This window comes from Pogoniulus pusillus, chromosome 21 (genome assembly GCF_015220805.1).
Source record: "Pogoniulus pusillus isolate bPogPus1 chromosome 21, bPogPus1.pri, whole genome shotgun sequence".
NCBI lineage: Eukaryota > Metazoa > Chordata > Aves > Piciformes > Lybiidae > Pogoniulus > Pogoniulus pusillus.
Window position 1 is genome coordinate 20,662,997 of NC_087284.1, and position 15,346 is coordinate 20,678,342.

The window sequence follows — 15,346 nt, forward strand, 5'->3', positions numbered from 1 at the left end:
TGTGCCTGAGCTTCCCAAATCATCGTCAGTAGTGCTGCTACTCAGTTGCTGCAGTTACTTGTTACGGGCCAGGAAACCACATTCTCCTGGCTAGGTGTAGCCATGGCATGTGTTTATTCTTCATCAAGCCTCTGCGGGCTCCTGCGTTCTGCCTTTGATCTGTGGCACTCTACCCTGCACCTGCCCTGTGTATGAGGGGCCAGCTGCTGGGCTTGGGAGTTGTCTCAGCTGTTGGAGCTTATGTGGTGAAGAGGATTGTCCTGGTTTCAGGATGTTGCAGGGCATATGAACACGGTCAAGTGGGTGCTATTGGTGAAAGCTGCTGAGCGAGTTGCTGTGGCTTGTTGGGAATGGAGGACCTAAGCTCCATCTGCTAAGCTTGGCACAGCCCAAACCTGTTGATTGCTTGTGGTTACAGTGTAACTGGGATTTATTCTTCCTGAGTGTGGAGTCAGACTGTCCAGGTAGGCCTTCAGAAAGGCAAGGCTGAAAATTGTTGGGAGTGCTACTTAATGAGTCCAGCAGCATATCCTAACCTACCTACTGTCTGGCATTATCTGTTTCTCCTCGTTTCTGTATTCCATTTGGTGTTAAGCATAATAAGTCCTAGATCAGGCTCTGGCCAGCCTGATCTAGGGTAGGGTGTATCTGCCCATGTCAGGGGGTTTGGAACTAGATGATCTTTGTGGCCCCTTCCCACCCTGACTGATTCTGTGATCTTAGTGCCAGATTTGCTTTTGAGGATACGATCAAGCTATTGTTTTCTAGTGATGTGGAAACCTCAGGAGCTGGCAACCACCTTTTCTCTATCAGAGAAGAGCAATTGCTTTTTGGCTTTTGAGCAAGATGTTAGCCATGTGTGTCTGTGCTCAGCAGTTGAAGGTGGGGAGGAGCATGCTATTCCACCTGCACATAGGGAGGGTGATTTCTGTGTGCTGTGCTGTGCATTAAAGTGAATTTTGAATGGTTTTTAATTCAGAAGTCCACATTATAAGAAGTGGCAATCTTTTAAAAGGTATTAATGCTTTCAAAGGGCTGAGGAAAGGACAAATTTATTCTGATTATCTCTCAAGTCATTTATGGTAATAAGACATATCTTAGTCCAGTTTGCTGTTTTTAAAGTAGCATAGCCCATCAGCACTGCACTATTTCCAGTTACTGAAATGAGGAGAAGGCTATGCAAGGTTAATCAGCAGCTGTTGCACAGGAGTGGGAGAGGGAGTGCTTTGATCTGGTGTGGGGGATGAGCAGGCAACAGAAACATCTCATTTTCAAAGGTGTTTTTTTTCTGCAGGAAGCTAACCCCTCTCAGACTGACCTTATATCTCATGGAGACATCTTTCTGGCTTTGTTCTGCTTTAAAACAGTGAAGTGGTATTTTTCAAGAGGCAAAGCTAAATTTGTCGAGAGAAAGGTGTTAGTGGTTTACTCCTGTACTCTCTGAGGAAATTGTGCTAAGTGCTGTAAGTGTTTTGAAAGCAAATTTTACCAGTTCATTTGGATTAAGTATGTCCTTGCATTTAAGTGTGTAGTCAATTTACTTTTTAAGGTGCCTTCCAAAGCTGTGCTTTCTCTCACTATCTACTCAAACTTAAGCTTCATCTCGTCCTGCATTCATCCCTCCCTGCATTCATCCCTCCCCACTCCTCCATCCCTGAATGAAAGCTGTCTATTTCTCACTATTGGCAGAGGGAAGGGAGGCTGGCAGAGGGAAACAGAGCCTGTTAGTGGCACTGTCTTGGAGTGTTTTGTGGAATATTCACTTATTTCCCTTTTGTATGTTGTGTCGCAGTAGCGTAGGCGGAGTTTTGTGGGAGTTTTAGGTCACCACTGACACCCAGCTGTTGTGGAAGCCTTTTGTTTATGAATGGAGAAAAGGTGTGGTGGGGAAGACAAGGGACTGCAAAGGAGAAGATTTAGATCGGTGCTCTGACTTAGAGTAATACATCAGACAAATGACCATCGCTGCTTGTGAGCTTTCCTGGACTTAGGTATGGAAGAGTAGATCTGGTCTTCTGCTTAAGAGGTTGGACACTTCATTTTTGAGTTGAAATTGGTGAGGGTTATGTATCTTCCAGTGAACTTCATGGGTTTGCCACTAAGTTGTCTGGCCAGGCACATGCTTGGCAGGTTACCTTTTTTTAGGTAAGTAAACTGAAGTATTTTCAGTGATTTTTGTAATTTCCAAGAACAAAATACAGAGGAAGATTTGAATTTTCAGCAGCAAAATCTGTGAAATAGAAGGACTAGGAACCTTCATAAGTGGTCTTACAGCTGCAAGATTTGCAGACCTCTTTCCCTCTTCTGTAGCTGAGACAATTTTATTTGCAGTGGAAGAGATGGCACACGGCTCTTCTGTAGCTGAGACAATTTTATTTGCAGTGGAAGAGATGGCACATGGCTCTTCTGTAGCTGAGAGAACTTTATTTGCAGTGGAAGAGCTGACACATGGCTCTTCTGCAGCTGAGAGAACTTTATTTGCAGTGGAAGAGCTGACACATGGCTCTTCTGCAGCTGAGAGAACTTTATTTGCAGTGGAAGAGCTGACACATGGCTCTTCTGCAGCTGAGAGAACTTTATTTGCAGTGGAAGAGATGGCACATGGCTCTTCTGTAGCTGAGAGAACTTTATTTGCAGTGGAAGAGCTGACACATGGCTCTTCTGTAGCTGAGAGAACTTTATTTGCAGTGGAAGAGCTGACACATGGCTCTTCTGCAGCTGAGAGAACTTTATTTGCAGTGGAAGAGATGGCACATGGCTCTTCTGCAGCTGAGAGAACTTTATTTGCAGTGGAAGAGCTGACACATGGCTCTTCTGCAGCTGAGAGAACTTTATTTGCAGTGGAAGAGATGGCACATGGCTCTTCTGCAGCTGAGAGAACTTTATTTGCAGTGGAAGAGATGGCACATGGCTCTTCTGTAGCTGAGAGAACTTTATTTGCAGTGGAGGAGATGGCACATGGCTCTTCTGCAGCTGAGAGAACTTTATTTGCAGTGGAGGAGATGGCACATGGCTCTTCTGCAGCTGAGAGAACTTTATTTGCAGTGGAAGCGATGGCACATGGCTCTTCTGCAATGGCACATGGCTCTTCTTCTGCAAATGCTGTTCAAAGTACTTTGACAAATAAAAACCTTTGGGTTTTACTAAGTGCTTCATGGCTTTGTTTGCCCCTTTTCAGGGGGATGACACATCAGGGAATTCTGGAGTAACCCAAATTGCTGTGCTTCGCTCCTCCAAATCAGGTTCGAATCAATGTAAGGTTCTGCCATGTGCTTTGAGTGAAGTCCTTCCTCAGGCAGGTTGTGTACAGCAAGTCTTAGCCATAAATTAACTTCTGGCCAAGGTTTTGTTCTCAGAACTGTAGCTTGCACATAGCTGATGCATCGCAGAGGGACTGCAGCCCAGTTACAGAGGTAGCTGGATGCAGAAGGTGGTTGTAGCTTGCGTAGCTCATGAGTATCTTTTGCCAAGACTTATTTTTTTCCCTCCCTTAGAAGGAAAGGCCTTGAGGTGCACCCAGCCCGTGGACAGAAACGGTATTGTTTAGCTACCTTGCCGAGGAACACGGTTTATTTGCATTTCAGATGCCTGGGGCTTTGAGAACTGTATTGTTCCAGCCTCCCCTGAATAGCAGCTATTGACCCCTAACTGTGTACATTTGTTTACATCAAAAGATTTTGTCTTTTCAAAAGCTTATTTTGGTACTAGCCCTACCAAGTGAAGGCCTTTTTTTTCCCTCTTCATAGCCAGGAAAAAAAAAGCAAATTTAATTATTTCTCCTTGTGAGAGGCTAATTTGAATGCTGAGGTTTTGCCAGTTTTTGTTGCAGCTTAGTGTTTGTAAGCTTTTCATTGTCCTTGAAAACCTATACTTGATGTTATTCGAGCTTGGAGATTTAGGCAAATAATAAACCAGGGCAACAACAGAGACTTGGTTGCGCTGAAGCACTTGGAGAACTTTCCTGCGTTTTGACAAACAGCTTGAGGTTTTTGTTCTGGGTGTTGCATGGTTTTTTTATGTGTGTGGATTTAGATGTCATGGGGTGGTGTTGCTGGATGTTTTCATGCCAGCTAAAGCCTTCCGTTATGCTTAAGGGTGTCCTTAAGAGGATGGGTTTTGCTACAACCAAAGCATCAGCTGTGGTTCCTTCTCCTGCATCCTTTCCTTGTGGTCAGTGCTCGATGTTGCAGCTTTCTTGATGTTGGATCTACCAGCCAGGTGAAAATTATGGTTTATGCCTCCTTGTCTTACTAGACTGACTTAAGTCTCCCTGATAGTGTTGCCTCCTGATCTCTAATAGGCAAATGTCTTTTCTTTGTAACCTTACTTCATAACAGTTTTGTTTATTTTGTTTGGTTTTTAAGTCCTCTGTGATGTGCAGCCAAGAGAGGAGGGTAGTATGAAGGGCAAAGTGTTTTGAAAAGACATAGAATCACAGAATCAACCAGGTTGGAAGAGACGGCCAAGATCATCCAGTCCAACCTAGCACCCAGCCCTAGCCAATCAACCAGACCATGGCACTAAGTGCCTCATCCAGGCTTTGCTTGAAAGCCTCCAGGCATGGTGACTCCACCACCTCCCTGGGCAGCCCATTCCAATGCCAATCACTCTCTCTGCCAACAACTTCCTCCTAACATCCAGCCTAGACCTCCCCCGGCACAACTTGAGACTGTGTCCCCTTGTTCTGTTGCTGGTTGCCTGGCAGAAGAGACCAACCCCACCTGGCTACTGCCTCCCTTCAGGAAGTTGGAGACAGCAATGAGGTCCCCCCTGAGCCTCCTCTTCTGCAGGCTGCACACCCCCAGCTCCCTCAGCCTCTCCTCATAGGGTTTGTGTCCCAGGCCTCTTAGCAGCTTTGTTGCCCTTCTCTGGACACCTTCCAGCACCTCAACATCTCTCTTGAGTTGAGGGGCCCAGAACTGGACACAGCACTCAAGGTGTGGCCTGAGCAGTGCTGAGTACAGGGGCAGAATAACCTCCCTTGTCCTACTGGCCACAGTGTTCCTAATGCAGGCCAGGATGCCACTGGCTCTCTTGGCCACTATGAGAATGAGATGAGAGTTGATGGGCAGGGAGGTGCCGTGAGTGCCTAACAGAGGTTGAAAATAAACAGGTAGGGAGCCAGCTTTGAGGAGGATCTTTTAAACCATATAAATTCAAGCACCACTTTGTAATTCTGTGTATTGGCATGAGGCATGTGATTCAGAGAGCTGCCTCAAGATGCTCTTGCCAGCATTTAGGAACTTCTACTAAAGAAAAATAAAGCATTTTGATGTAGTTCTCCTGCGTTCAGTGTTCCAGCAGAAACCACCAAATGAGAGATTATTTCTTTCACTTGCTTATTTAGATTTTGCTTTAGCTTTCTCACCTTTTTATTTGATAAATATTTCCAAGAAAAATACTGAGGGTTTGGTTTTTTTTTTTTTCATTTATGCCTTCTGTAACTCTGTTTTGTTTATTGTAGGGATCTCGTGTCTGGCTGCGAGAGAATAATCAGCATTATCCCAGTACAGTTCATTCCTGTGCAGAAGGAGTCATCGTATTTCAGACAGACTATGGTCAGGTATGGACATTGCTTCTTTGTTTTCTCCTTTTTACCATTCTGTGGAAAAGAAGCTGTTCTCCTAAAGGGGAAAGAGCAGGGGAAAGTAAAGCTCTGGGGTCTGTGAATAAAATCCTGATTTTGTATGACCTGAATGCCATTAGATAGGAGCAAACCTCACTATCAATATAGGCTGGAAGATGAAGGGATTGAGAGCAGCCCTGCAGAGAAGGACTTGAAAAGCTGAATGTGAACTGGCAAAGTGCACTTGAAGCCCAGAAGGCCAGCCATACTCTGAGCTGCATCAGAAGAAGTGTGGGCAGCAGACTGAGAGAAGTGATTCTGTTGTTCTAATCTGCTGTGGTGAGACCCCACCTGGAGTACTGTGTCCAGCTCTGGAGTCTGCAGCATAGGAAAGACACGAACTTGTTGGAGAGGGAGACAGGCCACAAAAGTGATCTGAGGGCTGAAACACAGGCTGAGAGAGTTGGGATTGTTCAGCCTGGAGAAGAGAAGGCTCCAGGCAGACTTTGTTTTGATTTTTTCATACTTAGAGGAGGCTTCTAATAAAGATGAGGACATACTTTGTACGAGGGCCTGTTGCGATAGGGCGGGCGATAATGGTACTAAAAGAGGATAGATTTAGAGTAGATACAAGGAGGATGTCTTTGTTCAGTGGTGTGGTGAAACACTGGAATGGGTTGCCCAGAGAAGTCAGGAATGCCTTATGCCTGGAAACATTCCTAGTCAGGTTGAATGGGTCTTTGAGCAACTGAATCTAGTTAAAGATGTTCCTGCCTATAGCAGGGGGGTGGGACTAGGTGACCTTTAAAGTTGCCTTTGAAGCAAAACCATTCTGTAATCCTATGATCCTTTGCACCTGTACTGAGTTACCAGATATATTGGATTGGTGACCCAGACACACATGGTATGAGGGAAGACATCCACAAAGCGTAACTACTACTAGGAACAAACTCCTCACAGTGAAACAAGAAGGCCACTTAGATGCTCATGTGTTTTCTGTGGGTTTCATGTTAAATTGTGCATTTAATATTGTTCAGCTTTGAGAGGTTGTATATTTTGACCTGCCCTACTGAAACTTGAAGTCTAGTAAAGTGGGGAATCTGAGACTTGTTTCCTCTGCTGGTTCTTTGAAGCTGAGGAAAAGAAGGATCCATCACATTAAAGCATATTTGGGTTGCAGAGTAGGAAGGCTGTCGTGTGTGGTAGTTCACTAACATGAGAACTCATGTTCACATCTAATGACAAACTGATGAAAGTGTTGTCACCTTGTCAAAGCACAGCATTGTTATTCATCTTCTTCCATTCATTAGCTTCTACTAGACTTTGTACTTCTTGCCTGTCCACTGAGCATTTTGTGTGACTTGTCCAGATGTGACTGATGGGGTGGTGGAACTAGGAAGGTGTTTGTTGAGGTTATTCCCAGGTTTTCTTTTATTAGTTCAGATTTCAAGTCTTTGCTTCTGACAGTTTGCAGAATAATGGAAATACCTTAGCACAGTACTTTACTTAACTTCATCTTTCTGTTTTGTTCTTAGTGGTGGAAATAGATGTGTCAAGAAAACCTATGTTGGCATATGGTTGTGTGCTGACAGTGTGTTCATTGTAGGTAATCCTACCCATTGCCCAGACCCTTGGGAGAATATACCATGACCTTTCAGTATTTTAACAAACCTCATGCTGGAATGTGTCCAGAGGAGGGCAACAAAGCTGGTGAAAGGCCTGGAGCACAAACCCTATGAGGAGAGGCTGAGGGAGCTGGGGGTGTGCAGCCTGCAGAAGAGGAGGCTCAGGGGGGACCTCATTGCTGTCTACAACTACCTGAAGGGAGGTTGTAGCCAGGTGAGGTTGGTCTCTTCTGCCAGGCAACCAGCAGTAGAACAAGGGGACACAGTCTGGAGTTGTGCTGGGGGAAGTCTAGGCTGGATGTTAGGAGGAAGTTGTTGGCAGAGAGAGTGATTGGCATTGGAATGGGCTGCCCAGGGAGGTGGTGGAGTCACCATGCCTGGAGGCTTTCAAGCAAAGCCTGGATGAGGCACTTAGTGCCATGGTCTGGTTGACTGGCTAGGGCTGGGTGCTAGGTTGGACTGGCTGATCTTGGCTGTCTCTTCCAACCTGGTTGGTTCTATGATCACGTAGTTATATTTTCTCCTGGAGTATTCTTATGTTGGGTGGATATTTCAGTTAAGCACTTTGTTAGTTAATTATCATGGTCAGGTAATCATCTAGCTTTACTGGCTGATTTGATAGGCTGCATGGAATGTTTGATACAGGTGACAGGTTATGGTATACTAAAAAAAGGGAGTTTCAGGTTGTAGGTTTGTTTTTTCCTGAGCAAGTAGCTATGATCTTGGAGGTCTCTTCCAACCTGGTTGATTCTGTGATTCTATGAAGCAATCTTAGCTCTTTATGAAAAAAAAGTGTGGCACTGTACAGAGCCACACTTAAAGCCTCATTAAGTACAGGAAGAGGAAGAATACATCAGGGACATTTCATCACCCCAGCCCATGATAAAAGAGTGGGAGAGGAAAGATGTAACATTCCTCTCAGCACACATTCATGGGGCCGGGCTGCAGCTGGTTCTGGAGTGCCTCTCCTAAGTTTTCTGCAGGCAGCCTTCAAAACAAAAGGTCTACAATAACTCTAGAAGCTATGATGAGCAGACAATGAACATAGTAAATATTTTCCTCTTTATAAGCACCTCCCAGATGTTTTTTAGGAGAGAGGATGCTGTCCTCATTTGCTAGTTGTCAGTGGATTGACTGTTTTGTTCTGTTAGCATTTACATTGCTGGTGAAGGAGCCTGGGCTGCTTGGTTTGGAACATCCTCTTTGTGAATATACATACAAAGTATGTCAGTGAAGTCTACAGATCCTCACACTTGAAGTCATAGTTCTTCCTTGTGTCTTTAGACACACACACATATATATATATATATTTATATCTTGTTTGAGGTTATTTTTGCTGCCTCTATTTTTAGGGTTGAAATGATTTCTTCCTTAAGGGTTTTATTTACAGTAAAGCAGACATTTCCTCATAGTCATACTCTGTAATTTTTTCATGAAGTTATGTGAGCTCATAAACTATGTTTAAATAATGCTGAAAGCCCTGTGCGCACTGTTGGTAATTACTTGTGTCTGTTTGCTAATCAGCAGTTCTTTTATTTCAGATGAAATTCTATCTTTTCCTTGTACATGCAAGAGGTCTTCATTGTGGTCTTGACTTTCACAGATACCTTTCAGACTGTCCTTTGTGGAAGCATGGATAGCAAACAGGAACAGCTTGCAGGAGTGAAATCTTTCAGAAGAGCTGCCATAGAATCATACTGTAGAATCACAGGATCAAGCAGGTTGGAAGAGACCTCTAAGATCATCCAGTCCAACCTAGCACCCAGCCCTAGCCAGGCAACCAGACCATGGCACTAAGTGCCTCATCCAGGCTTTTCTTCAACACCTCCAGGTATGGTGACTCCACCACCTCCCTGGGCAGCCCATTCCAATGCCAATCACTCTCTCTGGGAAGAACTTCCTCCTAACATCCAGCCTAGACCTCCCCCAGCACAACTTGAGACTGTGTCTCCCTGTTGTATTGCTGGTTGCCTGGGAGAAGAGACCAACCCCCACCTGGCTGCAGCCTCCTCCTTAAGTTGCATGGCATTACTTTCAGTAATACCCCTTTCCTAATGAGGACACTCTGCTTTTTGTTCCATTTGTACATCCAAATACTATGTAAAAATAATGCCAGTAGATGTATAGCCAGCATGTGTGTCTCCTCATTTTTGTTTTTCCATTGAGGTTTGTTGTGAGTAGCACTCTCTTTAGGCCTTTGAGCTCTGAGGACTTGGAGAACAGCACCTAAGAGCACACATTTTTAATAGTGCTCTTCCTCTTCCAAGGAAAAATGTCTTTAAATGGAAGACATAATGTATGTGTCTGTAGGAGCAATCAGCTCTGAAGACACTCATCCTGAGAGCAGTAGAAGTTGAAGCAATTGCTTCAAACTGTCCTGAGTCTGTCTGAAGTTTCAGGACATTTAATTGTTTAGCTGCTTAGTTCACTGAGAGAAGCTTTTAAATCAAACACGTTATAAATAAAAGTAGTTGAGTGATAATAGCCCAAAAATGTAAGCTTTTCTTTTAAAACAGATGTGATATTTCAGGAGTAAAATCTTGGTCAGTTAAACCAGCTTTCATGAACTTCCTTTACAAAGAAATCCTTCACAGCATGGTGTTATGTCAGCAAATAGTGCTGCTCACTATCACAGAATGCTTTGAGTTGGAAGCAACCTTTAAAGGTCATCCAGTCCAACCACCCTGCAGTCAGCAAGGGCATCATCAACTAGATCAGGTTGCTCAGAGCCTGTCCAACCTGATCTGGAATGTTTCCAGGCATGGGGCATCTGCTGTGTCCCTGGTAACCTGTGCCAGTGTCTCATCACCCTCTGTGTGAAAAATTTCCTATCCTTAGACTCAAATCAGAGGCACCTGTTGACACCTAGTCAACAATAAAAAAAAAAAAAAAAAAAAAAAAAAAAGGAGTTTTTTCTCTGTGTTTAGCTTAATGTGGCTCTTCTGGGCCATTTCTTTATCTGAAGAATTAGGACAGAAATGTACTTTGCTACACACCACTCAAGTATGCTTTCCATGAAGGTTTTCACCTTCTCTTCCTCCACCCCCCCCTTCCCCCTGATTTGAAAGTGTGGTGGTTTGGGTGTTACCTGCTCCCCCCTACTTAAGAAAATCACCCAGACTAAACTCAGCTGATCTGGAAACTGGAGAATGAAGCTTTATATTTACAGCTTAGCACAATATACAAGCAGGTATTTACAATCTATACAGCTATAAAGAGGAATTTAGAAGGTAAAAGGTAATACAGAAGCACAACAGCCCTCCCAGAAACCTGAGTCCCCAGGAGGGGCTCTCAACCACCCTTCCACCTTCTTCTCCCACCCCTCTACCTTATCATATAATCGTAGAATCAACCAGGTTGGAGGAGACCTCCAAGATCATCCAGTCTAACCTAGCACCCAGCCCTGTCCAGTCAACCAGACCATGGCACTAAGTGCCTCATCCAGCCTTTTCTTGAGGACCTCAAGGGACAGTGACTCCACCACCTCCCTGGGCAGCCCATTCCAGTGCCAATCACTCTCTCTGTGAAGAACTTCCTCCTAACATCCAGTCTAGACCTACCCCAGCACAACTTGAGACTGTGCCCCCTTGTTCTGTTGCTGGTTGCCTGGGAGAAGAGGCCAACCCCACCTGGCTACAGCCTCCCTTCAGGTAGTTGTAGACAGCAATGAGGTCCCCCCTGAGCCTCCTCCTCCCAGACTTTGCCTTACGTTCAAGGTGAGTTTGGAGGGTTGACCAGGGGGGTAAGGAAGCAGACAGTAGGTTTTAGAGAGAAATTCATGGAGCCCAGAGAGCAGCTATGTTATCTATGTTTTATACATCTTGGCAAGCCTATGAGTGAAGCAGACATCACCACTGTTTCCTTTTCATAGCCTGTAATGTAATTCTTTTCACCAAAATATCCTAGCTAGCTTCAAACTAGCACAGAAGGCTGAGAGACTTTCTCCTTAGGACTTCATTCAGAATAGTTTGACCTGGGCTTTGTTTCTACTTCTTTTCTTGGTATGGGGGGTTCCTTTTAGTTTTGAGTTAGCAGTAGGAGTATGTTACGTGATTGTAGCAGAAGAGTTCACGTTTTCTGCATTTCTTATTTAAAAGGGAAAAACCTCCCAGACCTTCAGGCAGTGGTTAAGCACTTTTCATAAGGACTCTTTTCTTTGCCTTGTGTCCTTTCTCACCCTTGCTTGGGGCTCTCGTGCTAGTCTTTGCTACTGTGAGGAGTCGTTTTAAACAAGAGTCTTCCGTTCATATTCACAGGGCATGAATAACGCCACTGAACTTACTTGGCTTAAGCTGCTGAAGTCAGTGGGACTGTTTATCAGTAAATGCTGTGTTTGACTGCATTGGTTCCAAGGCATTGGAGAAGTGAATCCTTCTGGACAAGGATTTTCTTAGTTATAATTGAAAATCATCATACTTGCTTGTTGCTTTTTCATGTGAAGGCTCAACAAGAATTCCAAACAGTAGTGGTTTTTAACTTGAACTCAGTACCTGTGAAATACACTCTTGCAAGGGGACATTTTAAGGAAGTCCTTTGTGTGTTCCTTTGTATATACAGCCTCTTAAGAAAGCCCACAAGTATATGCAGTGCACTTTGATCTTGGCTGCTCTTAGTGGTAAATTAATCTCTGCAGACTTTACGTTTGAAGACTTTCAGGCTTTTTGATATAACAGTGCTCAGGAAGAGCTGTGACTACTGACTGCAGCTGTTGGTTATCTTATGCTTGTTTCAGGCAGCAGATCTCCCACCTTTGGGGCACAGTGTCACTGCCAAATTCAACAGTTTTACTCCAGGACATGAAATTCCATTTGTCTAAAGACTATAAAGTTAACTTTATTCTGCAGTTAGTTATATTTGGCTTGCTCATTATAAACCTTCTGATTACTTGCAGTATGCTTAAAAAAGCTTGGTGCTATTTACATTTTGACATCTCAAAGGTGTTTGTGTGTTTTGGGTCTTCTTTTACTGCTGTTGTTTTTAAGGGATGCATGTGGGATTTTTGGGTTTGGGTGTGTTTAGGGAGGGCTGGAAGTCATCTCCTGCAAAGAAGTGTTTACATCTTTATTTAGGATGTCAAAGTTCAGCAACGCTTGCTGCAAGCATCTGCTGACAAGCCTGTAAGTAGAGCTCATGACAGATGTGGGCTGACTGCCAGGAGCATCCACCAGGATCATCCACAGGGAGACTGTCCTCCCCACCTCACATGGCCCATGCTTGTGCTGTCCCAAGCACTGTCTGGCTAGGGGAGGCAGTATTTGGGACCCCAGCCTGTGGGGCATTGCCTCAAAGGAAGAAACTGCAAGGAGGGAGGGCCATGCCCTGATCACCCCATGCTTTCTTCAAGAGGTTTTCCATAAACCAAGCAAGGCTGCAAAGAGCAAACATGGCTGCAGAGAACATACATGTCCTGCAAGAATACACATGTCCTGCCTGCCATCCCCCTGAGCTGCCTTGTTCTGTCCCTCTTTGGAAGCAGCTAATGGTGCATAACTGCAATGCACAGAAGCCTCCCCATACCTGATGTGGATTTAATGCAACCACAAAGCCTTTTAGCATTTTCCTTAATGGAAATACTGCTTCAAAACTCCAAGCATTGCTCTTAAGCATGCTGTTTGCTCACTGGTTCACATGGAAGTATTCATAAGTTGAACAAGTTGGAGTTTTATTTTTTTCCCCCTGAAATTTTTTTTGGTCCTGATTTAGGAGCTAACTCAGCTTGTCTTTTAATCTGCTTTATACTAAGAATGATATTTTTTATGACTACTGTTCTCTGAATATTTGTTAAAGGATAATAGATAAAAGCCTCTTTCCGTGTGTTTCACTGAACTACTCTGTATTCATTCCATGAAAAATACAGAGCAGATTAGCAAGTACTTGTTAGATATGCTGCACCTAGGCTGTCCCTCACTTTATTCCTGTTATTTGCCTCCCTGCCAAAGCCATGATCAGTTTGATTTATTCCAGGAAGAAAGAAATTTTAATTCTAGAGTCAGAACAAGGGGACACAGTCTCAAGTTGTACAGGGGGAAGTACAGGCTGGATGTTAGGAGGAAGTTGTTGGCAGAGAGAGTGATTGGCATTGGAATGGGCTGCCCAGGGAGGTGGTGGAGTCACCGTCCCTGGAGGTGTTCAAGAAAAGCCTGGCTGAGGCACTTAGTGCCATGGTCTGGTTGCCTGGCTAGGGCTGGGTGCTAGGTTGGGCTGGATGATCTTGGAGGTCTCTTCCAACCTGCTTGAATCTATGATTCTATTCTATATATAAAAGAAAGGTGAATTTGTAAAATTAAAAAGCAGCCCTGTGCTAGTTTGAGCCTAGCTAGAATAATTTGGTGAGAAGAATTAGATTATAGGCTGTGAAAAAGAAACAGTGGTGTCTGCTTCACTTGTAAGCTTGTTGAGAACACAAACATAGAAAAAAAAGGCTGGTGTGGTTTTGACAGTCTGCTTCAAAGCTTGGATGATACAAACTTATGTCCTGGTTCACATCTGCTCAAAAATCAACAGGATCTGTAACTCAGTGTTGCTCTTTCCAGAGCTCTGTAAAATTCACCAGTCTTAATGTGATGAGGACATACACAGAGCTGTGTCAAGGTCCATGTCCCCAACAACCATGCTACTCACAGCACTTGCCAGATCTGCTTTAGGACACAGTATCAAACCCTGGATGCTGAAAGTGAGATCTACACTCAAATGAGAAAAGAAAGACAAATAGTGAAAATGAATTAATTGTCTCACAACATTAGCTCTGTGTGCTAGTTTGAGCCTAACTGGGATATTCTGGCAGGAAGAATTAGATCATAGGCTGTGAAAAGGAAACAGTGGTGATGTCCACTGCACTCATAGGCTTGCTGAGATGTACAGGAACAAGAACATAAACATAGATAACAGAGTTGCTCTTGGCTGCATGCACTTCTCTCTCTCTAACCTGCCATCTGCCTGACATCCTTCTGCTTCCTAACCCCCCTGGCCAACCCTCCAAACTCACCTTGAATATAAGGCAAAGTCTGGGGTAATGTAGGGGGGGGGAAGGGAAGTGGAAGGGTGGTTGAGAGCCCCTCTTGGGGGTTCAGGTTTCTGGGAGGTCTGTTGTGTTTCTTTATTATATTTTATCTTGTCTATTTCTGTCTATAGCTGAATATATTGTAAATATCTGCTTGTACATTGTGCTGAGCTGTAAATATGAAGCTCATTCAATTTCCAGCTTGGCTGAGTCTGATGTGGGTGATTTTCATAAGTGTGGGGGGGTGGGTAACACCCAAACCATCACAACCCCCCACCCCAACCTGAAAAAAACCAATCAATCAACCAACCAAAAACCCCACAGTCAACAAAACAGCAATAAACACCCACCCCACACTCCCACCACACCCTTGCCTACCAAACCAAGTCAGCTGTGGTATTCCTGAAAAATGAACTTTCTGGCTACTGGTACATAGCCACTTCTTGTCAGTGAGCAGATGGGAATTTTCTAATCCACAAATGATGGGAATGGGAAGGCTAAACAATGGTCATAAATAACTCCTTTCATGTTGGGTTTTCAAGGGTTTTGTTCTGTGTTGCCTAACAGAATGGTGCTGTTTGCTTTAGCTTTACTGAAATGAATTTGTTTGGCATTAGTGTGGTTGTTGTTAAGTGTTTTCCTAACAGCATAAATTAAATCTATATGAACAAAAGCCTGTATCTGTGAGCAGAGGGTTGCTTGATGCTTTCTGTAAGGCCTGACTGCAAGCAGCTCATATCTGAGATGCTGACAAAGAGGTACTTACTGTGCTCCACCATGTTTTGCTGTGGCCATGTAATGGATTGTGGCTGTGTAAACAGTTGAGATGTCTGTCTTCTCTCTTACTTTCTGCAAAGACAATTCAAACCATCTGTGCTTTTTTGGTCCTTTTCATGCCTGTACTAAAGATAGCAAAACTGCTTTTGTTTTAAGATTAAAGCAGATGCACACAGGCAGCCATATTAATTTCTTTTGTGAGGTAGCACAGTTCAGCTATTCACAAAGCATAGGAAGGAACTGTGACTGCATTATGCCATTAAACAGGACTGATGTTGACAAGGCTTGTAGTATTGTGATGAGCAGGCTTGTCATTTCAGTTGTTCTCACGTTCCTAAATTCCCTTATAGATGCAGGACTGGTCTAATTGTTCAGTAT

The 15,346-nt window shown here is 44.0% G+C and overlaps 1 protein-coding gene across 1 annotated transcript in view; it reads left to right on the forward strand.

The window, feature by feature from the left end:
• MYO10 (myosin X) overlaps positions 1 to 15,346 on the forward strand; it is a 154,295-nt gene that overhangs the window by 22,078 nt on the left and 116,871 nt on the right. The window contains exon 2 of the mRNA XM_064161193.1: positions 5,465 to 5,563. Within this exon, the coding sequence (XP_064017263.1) occupies positions 5,465 to 5,563 (99 nt within the window). The remainder of the gene's footprint in view (positions 1 to 5,464; positions 5,564 to 15,346) is intronic.